This window comes from Pavona decussata, unplaced genomic scaffold (assembly GCF_977016875.1).
Source record: "Pavona decussata unplaced genomic scaffold, jaPavDecu1.1 SCAFFOLD_38, whole genome shotgun sequence".
Taxonomy (NCBI): Eukaryota; Metazoa; Cnidaria; class Anthozoa; order Scleractinia; family Agariciidae; genus Pavona; species Pavona decussata.
In genome coordinates this window covers 5,747,501-5,756,737 of record NW_028145460.1, presented here as the reverse complement: position 1 = coordinate 5,756,737, position 9,237 = coordinate 5,747,501, and the positions used below count along the sequence as shown (strand labels likewise).

Sequence of the window (9,237 nt, the reverse complement as noted above, 5' to 3'; positions counted from 1 at the left end):
CTGCTCAATGTACTTTTTTATGAAGCAGTCGATCAACTGTGCAGCTGTTACTATTGTTTTGGGAGCTGACCAGTTTTTTCTGTTGCTTGTTCTATTGATTTCTAGAAGGCTTGCAAGCCAATCACGTGAGACTTTATGAGAGCTGCTACATCTATTTAGCTTGACTTTACTATTTTTATTTGTGAGATTTATAAACAGTTATATTTATGTGACGTAAAAAGGTGCATGGATACATAATTAGTTACAGTTTTTTTTTTTAATTTACTTACAATTTAAAAATTTATGTCGCGCAGGTATCTTTTGAATATGACCACCGGCAATGAAATGCTCAATCACAAGTCAATTACAAGCAAAAAAAAAAGTACTCGATCGCTTCAGTCTTAAGCCAACATCAAGTGAAACTTACAAGAAACTGTCGATCACGTAAATAGTGATAGGAGTATTAGCTGGGATTGTATGTAATTGCCTTATAAATGATCAATTGCTGTGAAGTTGGACATTAAACAACTGATTAAGAGAGGACGTCATCTGTTGTCAACTTTATTCTCTGGAGACAATGATCACATCACCGCTACAAAAGAAAATTGAACTAGCATTGGCGAATACGTTGAGGTAGCAATGCAAATCACGCAGCAATGTCTGATGGAAAACAACCCGCAGGTTTTGTCGACACAATGCAAACACAAAACGCCTCGAGGGTAGAGAGCCCAACAACGTCGGATAACATTGAATTGATCAGATTTCTACCGCATCTGGACATCTCGTGGAACTGGGAAGCGGATGATAAAGGTGACGCGAACAAGAACAACGGAATTTATTCTGTTGTGAATCAAACGCGGTCAACTCGTTCACAAGAAAATGTATATGAAAGCCTTGCGCAGTACGAAAATATAGCTTTCAGCCTGCAAAGTCTTCGCTTGAATTCTGCCAGTTTGGGGCGAGCGGTGATGATTAGAGGTAATTTGGAGGAGATAAGAGAAATTGTCTTGGACAAGAATTTTAAGGTTAATGCTTTGGACGATCAAGGACTCGCTCCATTGCACCACGCTGCCAGAGAAAACAACTTGGATGCAGTCAAAATGCTACTCGATAATGGCGCGAAAGTGGATACCCGTGACAAGTTTGGATCCACGCCGCTGCACACAGCGGCCAGGTAAATATGGACAGTACCATCTCATGGTTTCTAGGACTTTATTTTATTACTTTATCGGTCTAGCTTGCGAAGAATCCATTTCTTCGTTTATAGCACAATACAAATAATTAAGAGGCAAACACACATTGAATATGACAGGTTTATTTTACGCATCTCTGAGGTACGAGTAATGCCCTTCGGAGAGATATTCTATCAAAATGATCCGTTAGGTGCCCGGGGGTAGGTGTCCCTGTTCAAGAGTCTTCAACATAGTCAGTTCAATGCATTCAAGAAGGTGAATCGGCTTACTTGCAAAATGCAAATGTAGGTTAATTTTAATTAAAAACACTGCACTATTAAAAACAATTTGATGCTCTTGGGACCAATTTATAGAAGGTAAACAAATGGTGCTTATTGAACACGAAACGGTCCACTAGTTATAAGGCGACGTGTTCCGCATATCGTCATGGAAGGTGAAACATGATGTAGTGTTTGTGGCTGGAAACACACCGGGTCAGTGTAATAAGAGGATAAACTACAAAGTAACTTAGATTTTACGTCAACTTTACTCTGTTGGTTGCAACGCTGTTTTGTAGCATAAGTCTGTGTTTGATCTTAGGCTTTGCAACACAGTTGATAAAAATTATTCCACCGTCAGGGTCACCCAACGGTTCATTTCAGTGGATATCTGTTCGGAAGACCTTAATCGCTTCAGAAACTCGAGTTACGTCAGTGTAAAGAAAAGTTAAGTTTTCTTCGGCACAATCTCAGTTCAAAAGTTTGTTTCTAATTCCTTTTGTTTTCGAAGGGGCAACGTTAAAAATGCGAAATAAGGTCATCTAGCATCAAGTTGGTAACGACATCAACAGCTTCTAAATTCGACGGAAGAATTAAATTTCCGTTCCCTAAATTTTTCTCCAATGTAAATTTTCGGCCAAAGCGTCCCAACGGATCAAATTGTATTTTCTTACACAAAAATGCCTTTGAAAGGACACAAAACGTTCTGTGAATACAGGAGACCATGTTTGGTTGACGTTAGGTACCCCGGTCTGCATCATTAGCTACCGTGGGCAATCGTCGCCTTGTTAGCTCAGTTGGTAGAGCATTGGACTGGCTGGACTGCACAGCGGGAGGTCGCGGGTTCCCTTAGACGTTCACGTTACTCTGATGACAGTAGCGTAGAAATGGCGGTCCCGTCTCCAATTTGGGGACATACCGGAACACCCTCCGTGCCAACGTGCGGTCGGGTTGGCGCAATTAGCTTGAAGGGCTTCTAAGCAAATGAGGCTACAAGCCAGAGGTCAGGCTACTTAACCGGAAAGTGTTGGAACTCTCACTAAGACTAAACGTTGATGTTTAATTACCAGCTAAGCGTTAATAGGTTTTTAGAAGAAAGTAAGAATAAAAACCGTTAGGGACCAGCGTGCGAAGGGAAATGATTTTAGGGGAGAAAGCCTCCATATATTTAAGTTAAGAAAAACTACCCTCAAAGTGATATTATCATTACTATTAGACAGCCTGGAGAGCTGTCCGCTAATTGTAGGTGCGTCCTAAACAAGAACCGGGCTCTCGATCAAAAATGTTTCATTTTAGGTTCAACGCAGCAGCGACAGTTGCGATGCTATTACATGAAGGAGCTGATCCGTGTTCGGAGCAAGATGTTGTCGACGGTTGCACTCCACTATACCTCGCTGCTTCATCTGGCAGTACCAAGGTGGTCAAATATCTGTTGAATGATAAAAGAATAGACGTGAACCTTACCAATCCGCACGGCGTGACAGCACTTCAGATAGCATGCAGTCGAGGGCATGACGAGCTGTGTGCCATTTTGCTACAACATGGCGCGCGTGTTGATACCCGACAAGAAGAAGGAATGACCGCGCTGCATTACGCTGCTAGTAACGCTGACCCGAAGATGGTTTCTCTTCTTCTTAATTGGGGTGAGATTTCTGATCAATTTTTAAGGCATGCTCGATTAAGGCCAAGTAATACGGGCAACATTTTTGTAGAGCTGGTGGAGAAAAGAGAAGGCTCTTCAATTTCCTATCTCGATCATACGGTTCGTTTTTTACTTCAAATACACTGTAATATATTTTTATTTCAATTGAATAGAATGGCAACGACATTTTAAAGATTCTACGAACAACTCCAAACGCCGACGTCGCTATGAAAACCAGAAATATCAAGAGTTCTTGAACTTTGGAGACTGCGAGCAAAACACACCTCTTCATTTAGCAGCGCTGCAGCGATGCAGTGTGCAAGGTCCTTATCGAACAAGGAGCTGCGGTTGACCTTAGAAACAGGGCCCTTCAAACACCATTGAATCTTGCTGCCAAATGTGGGTCCATCGCTGTCTTAACTCTCCTTATTAGGAAGGGTGGGGACGTGAATTGTCAGGACAACCAAGGCAAGACTCCATTACATAGGTACTTGTTATACGTTTTGTGAGTTGCTTTTTCAAATGGTGATGGCGGACACTTTCTTGTTTCGAGGGAAATCCCTACAATGTGACAATTCAAATGAAACTGGCCATAATTTTTCGTGCGTAGAACGATAAACTCTGAAGGCCGGTCTTTTAAATGAAGTTCAGACAGGGTTACACAAAACCGCTCACTAAGCCAAGTTTAATGTGATAAACTCGGTTAGCCAAACGTTGTCTTCAGTAAACAGTGTCAAGAAAGCATATAGCACTGACTAGCCACACATCATCTACTTACAGTACCTAACATGATCAGATCCCCTACCAAACAGATGCATACACTGTAACTATTCTGATTGTCTTAAACTAAGGCCTGAATTAGACTTCCGCGTAATTGAAATAACTGCTCTTAGACTCGCCGAGACAGCGAGTACCTTGTCAGTCAGTTTACTCTAAATCCGAGGCAGTGATTTTGCTTTTCTACCAAATTCATATCGGATCCAAGCCTGAGACTCATTAAAGGTAAATTCTGAGAAAAAAACCCGAAAGCTTCACTGAACGACTAGAATTAATTGAGAATTTGAGACGAACCCTTATTCTCCTCCAGCGTTAATTAATTCATAACATATTTTTAATCAGTTCTTTCTCATACCACGTCTCCTTAGCTAATCTCGTTCCTTATTCTAAACTTTGTAGCACGGTACTGTTTGGAAATGCAGAATGCACCAGGATTCTTATCAAGAATGAAGCCGACCAGGAGATACCTGATGACAATTCTATGACACCTTTCCTTAGTGCAGTTGCCGCTGGGCACACTGCCTGTGCAAAACTTTTACTAGATTCTGGCGCGAATATAAATTCACGTGACATGCATCAACGCTGTTGTCTACACCTGGCGGTAGAAAACAAGAAACTAGACATGCTGACAATGTTGCTGACGGAGACTGGGAACGAGCTTGTCGACGTTGGTGATCATTTGGATCGGACGCCACTCCATTACGCTACACTTGCTGATGACGTCAAGGTAAAGAAGAAGAGGGTAATCTTTAATGAGGAAAGCCAACGTGCACAAAAAGTGGTTTACAGAAGGGTCCTCTGGAAAATTACCAAGAACAAACAAAAACCTAATCATAGAAACAGGAAAAAAATACATATATACACAGAAGTTAAAAGTAGAACTAAAAGGATCATAAAATGGCTTTTAACAGTCCACGTTTAAAAGCAGTCAGTGACTCTGCTTCCCTTATCGCGGGGTCTAATCTGTTCCATATTTCTGAACCAAAATTAATTGATGACCAGTGACCCCATTCTCTATTGCCAGTGGGGGAGGGTCCTATTTACTTAAAAACCTGTTGGCCTGCGGCTTATGTCGATGGGAGGCAAATCCCCAAGTAGAAATTCTCTTGGAGATCTATGGTATTCCATTTATTGAAATTAACTTCGACAACGTTCCGACGTAGTCAATCGAACGTTCGGTAATTGAACCCAATTGAACCCAGTCGCTCGATTAGGTTCGATTGGGTTCGGTAATCGAACTTAATCGAACTCACAAAAAAATTTTACCAATCGAACGCAATCGAACGTTCGGTAATCGAACAGTTCAACAATCGAACATAATCAAACACCTCAACAATCAGAAACACGAATCAGTTTCATCTGGTCTGAAACAAAGCGTTGCGGTCAAATAAGCTATTTATTGGCTTCTATTTATCTAGGCGAAGCTTTAGCGACGACAGTATAAATCTTTTAAAAATATCCCCGTTCGGTGTTATCCCGAGCGATATAGAGACAGTTTACATGTTGTACTGAGCCGTTCATGTTATATTTATATTGTGAATGAATCAATTTCGAATCAGCTAAACAATAAAGATTTTAGTTCATTGAAATGTGTTAATATTTCTCACACTTGCTCCTCCAGTTAAAACTCTGTTAAAGAGTGAATTCCTTCCAATTCTACTAAGAGCTAATGCTTATCAATTTTGTATACCATTTTGTTTTTCTACCGAACCCAATCGCTCGATTGAGTTCGATTGGGTTCGATAATCGAACTTAATCGAACTCACAAGAAAGTTCCAGTTCGATTATGTTCGATTGCCGAACCAATCGAACTCCAATCGAACCATTGGGTTCGATTGGAGTTCGATTGGTTTTTGGTTCGGTTTCGTTCGATTGACTACGCCGGGCAACGTGGAACCTATAACTGACAAGTGGCCAAGCGCTGTCAAGATGGCGAAAAATCTGGAAATAGTAGAAAAAAGCAAACGTATAGCGCCCATTTTCCGTTCGGAAGTTCTATCTTTTAAGTCTGGACTAGTTCAAAAAATTTCTGTTTGCTCCGGACATTTATGGTTTAGACAAAGTAAGTCTTTCCATTTGCAATCGAGCAGAAATTTACGAATTTTTTTTGCCGGGGTAATGAGAAACAAACAGAAATTTCAAAACAACTCAGTCGCCAGTCAAAATTTTAACCGCTGAATCCTAGAGTAGAAATACAAAAGTTTCTATTCGGTCCAGTTTTAGCTGTTTGTTAGGTTCTTCCTGGAAGCGGGAGACGAGGTTGCTAATGGTTCCTGAATCTTTCAACCCTTAACAAGGATCATGAGAAAGTTAGTAGGGAAAGGTATTGTAAGGGGAAGTTTAAACACCAAACGTTGTTTGCCCGTTTGCTTGTTTCAGTTTTTGTTTTTTGTTTTTGTTTTGTTTTTTGTTGTTGTTGTTGTTGTTGTTGTTGTTGTTGTTGTTGTTGTTGTTGCTACCGCTGCTGCTGTTTATTCAACGTCGAGTCGGGTTTTTGTTTTGTTTGCGGTCCGTTTCATCTGCGCAGGGAATAATGTTACAAAGCGCAGGCAAACAAGGCTGTGCTACTTCTTCTTAATACTCTCTCTTAGAAAAATGTTTACACGTTTTGTAACCTTTTAAATTTACACATCAGATTTTAAAGGCATTGCTTGAGAACGATGCGAACTGTGTCCTGAAGGACTGTAGTTACAAGACTCCACTACACTTGGCAGCGGAGCGAGGCAACATACGTCAGGTCGAGGTTTTGGGTAAGGCTGGTCTCGGCTGTGTTTGGCAACTGGATCGGTTCAAAATGACTCCTCTTCACTACGCTGTAATAAACAAACACAAGTAAGCTATTTGACCGAGTCATTTGTGAGCCTTATGTTATCTATTACTTATACTATTAATTTATATTAGTAAACTAAGCACGTTCAAATACATGAAGTTTTCGATTCTTAAGCCTTAATTTCAAACCTAATAATAATAATAACAACAATAATAATACTTTCTTTATTAACATTTGATAAATTGCATATCAAATTTACAAGTAAATGATGGAGGAAATGAACAATAAAATACAAGTAGTGTGGAAAAATATAGTTTACCATATAACTAAATTAACCTGAAATTATTTCCATCCAAATGTACTTTTAACAAAATGAAAATGACCTGTTATGCCATTGTTTTGCCCATGAACAACCTGAAGAGTTCTCAGGCGTTTGTTCAATATATGTCCGTCTGTTCCAGGACGAATCGGAATTTTAATCTGCTGGAATTTTTGGAGAGGAGAAAACTAGAGTAGCCGGAGAAAAAATTCTTGGAGCAAGGAACAGTACCAACGACAAACTCCACCCACATATGACGCCAAGTATGGGAATCGAACCCGGGACGCATTGGTGGGAGGAGAGTGCTCTCACCACTACACTGCTGAGGGTGACCCCCTCCCCCCCAACCCCCTTCTTCCTCACTTGCCAAACTGTCTCCCAGTTTTTGTCTTTCGAAATATAGAAATGACTGAAGTGGAATCACGTCTCGACTCCTGATTCACATATTCTATTCTGTGATCTCCATCAATCTTTTCGGGTTGTTACTTTGGTCTTCTTACCCGTGACTGAAAGTATAAAGACGTTTTGGCAAATCTAAATTAAGTTTATTTTCAACACTTTACTTCTAGAAAAGTCTTACACGCCCTGCTCGAAATGGGCGCAGACATTAACCGCCCAGACATCGATGGTTGGACCCCCCTAATTTGGGCTGCTAAAACAGGGAGTGAAGATATCATTGAAGTTCTCTTGTCGAAGAACGCTGACCTTGATCACAGGGACTTTGAGGATAACACAGCCCTTCACGTGACTGCTAGATATGGGAATGGAGACGTGATGCAACTTTTGCTGGATCAGGGCGCGAAAGTGTTGACGAACAAAAGCGGCATGACCTGCTCTCATGTTGCCATGGAGTTTCAAAATAGTGACGTAATTATGGCCATTGTCAGGCACCAACGGTAAGTCAACGGTAAGGGATTTCTCCGAGGAAGAACAAACAGAATCAGTTTTTAGCGATATATCTACAAGTTGCAATCCATTTCCATCCTCGCCATCCGCATTCAAACATAATTAATACTAGTTTCTGTGCACCAGTAGGGTTATTGCTAACAAAGCTAAACCATTATTTGATGATTCCACTGATTCCAATATGTTTTTGGCTATTCAAAGTAATTCAAAAAATAGGTGATACTACCCCTTTAAGCTGCTTTCTTTTGTTTATTCCTTTTTATCTTCAGATGGAAAGAGGTCTTATTGAAAGGGGGAACAGACATCACCAACCCAATGGAAAGACTGATTCAGGAGTTTCCGGAAGCAGCAGAAGCAGCCTTGGATCGTTGTGTTCAGCGGTCGACCTCCAAGCGCACGGTCACTTACGACTTTCGTATGCTCGACCCAGGTCCCGACGATCGCAGTGGTCGAGACACACGACGATTCTTTGGCCTGGAAACGATGTTTGACTGCAATCAAAAGAGTCTTCTTCTGCATCCTTTATCGCGCAAGCTTCTCAAGCTAAAATGGCGCAAATTTGGGCTGACCGTCTACCTTGTCAATTTAATTCTCTACTTGACGTTTGTTTGTACCTTGAGCATCTTTGTGATGACGGAGAGAAGTGGAATTCGAATTCCCTCAAATCACTCCATTCGCGCGAATTTTCAACCCGACGTCTTCATAGGAAAAAACGACATGAACAAAATTGTGCCCTACATAATCTCTGCATTCGCCCTGGGCCTTTTAGCTAAGGAGATGTACCAGTTAGCAATACATCGATCCCGTTTTTTCAAGGACCCGTCAAACTATGTTGAATGTCCTATGTACGTGACTGTAATCGTTTTCCTGCTCCCGTACACGTTTGCTGTCGATTACATTCTAGATCGCTCTCCTAGCATTTTCTGGCAGATTGGAACATTTGCCGTTTTCCTGAGCTTCGTTAATTTGGTATTTTTTCTGCAGACTATGGACTATATTGGCCTGTATATCACAATGTTCCTTGAAATCATGAAGACATTATGCAAAGTGCTGGTGCTGTTCATCATGTTTGGCGTCGCATTTGCTTTGGTGTTTTTCATTCTGCTCAAAGAGGAGGTAAAGACTTTATCTAGATATATAATGGATAAGGGGGTTAGTTTACAAAGAAACTGTGGTATTGCGTCGGTAGGGAAGAGAAAAGAATGTTTGGTTTACCAACAGAGTTGATAACTAAAGGTAAATTGGCCACCGTAAAGAGATTCGAGTGCTGACGTTTCGAGCCCGGTTGGCCCTTCGTCAGAGCGAATCAAGGAATTGTGGGTTGTTTGTGTTTATATAGTGAGAAGCGAAGCTACTCTTTTAATGAGAGCATGGTAATTTGAAAAACAAGAATT

The 9,237-nt window shown here is 40.9% G+C and overlaps 1 protein-coding gene across 1 annotated transcript in view; it reads left to right on the top strand.

Moving 5' to 3' along the window:
• The first annotated feature begins 3,277 nt into the window (after positions 1-3,277).
• LOC146483813 (transient receptor potential cation channel subfamily A member 1-like) overlaps positions 3,278-9,237 on the top strand; it is a 10,239-nt gene continuing 4,279 nt past the window's right edge. Inside the window, exons 1-5 of the mRNA XM_085105594.1 lie at positions 3,278-3,558; positions 4,248-4,575; positions 6,484-6,680; positions 7,507-7,833; positions 8,113-8,959. Of these exons, the coding sequence (XP_084961720.1) occupies positions 4,330-4,575; positions 6,484-6,680; positions 7,507-7,833; positions 8,113-8,959 (1,617 nt within the window). The 5' untranslated portion in view covers positions 3,278-3,558; positions 4,248-4,329. The remainder of the gene's footprint in view (positions 3,559-4,247; positions 4,576-6,483; positions 6,681-7,506; positions 7,834-8,112; positions 8,960-9,237) is intronic.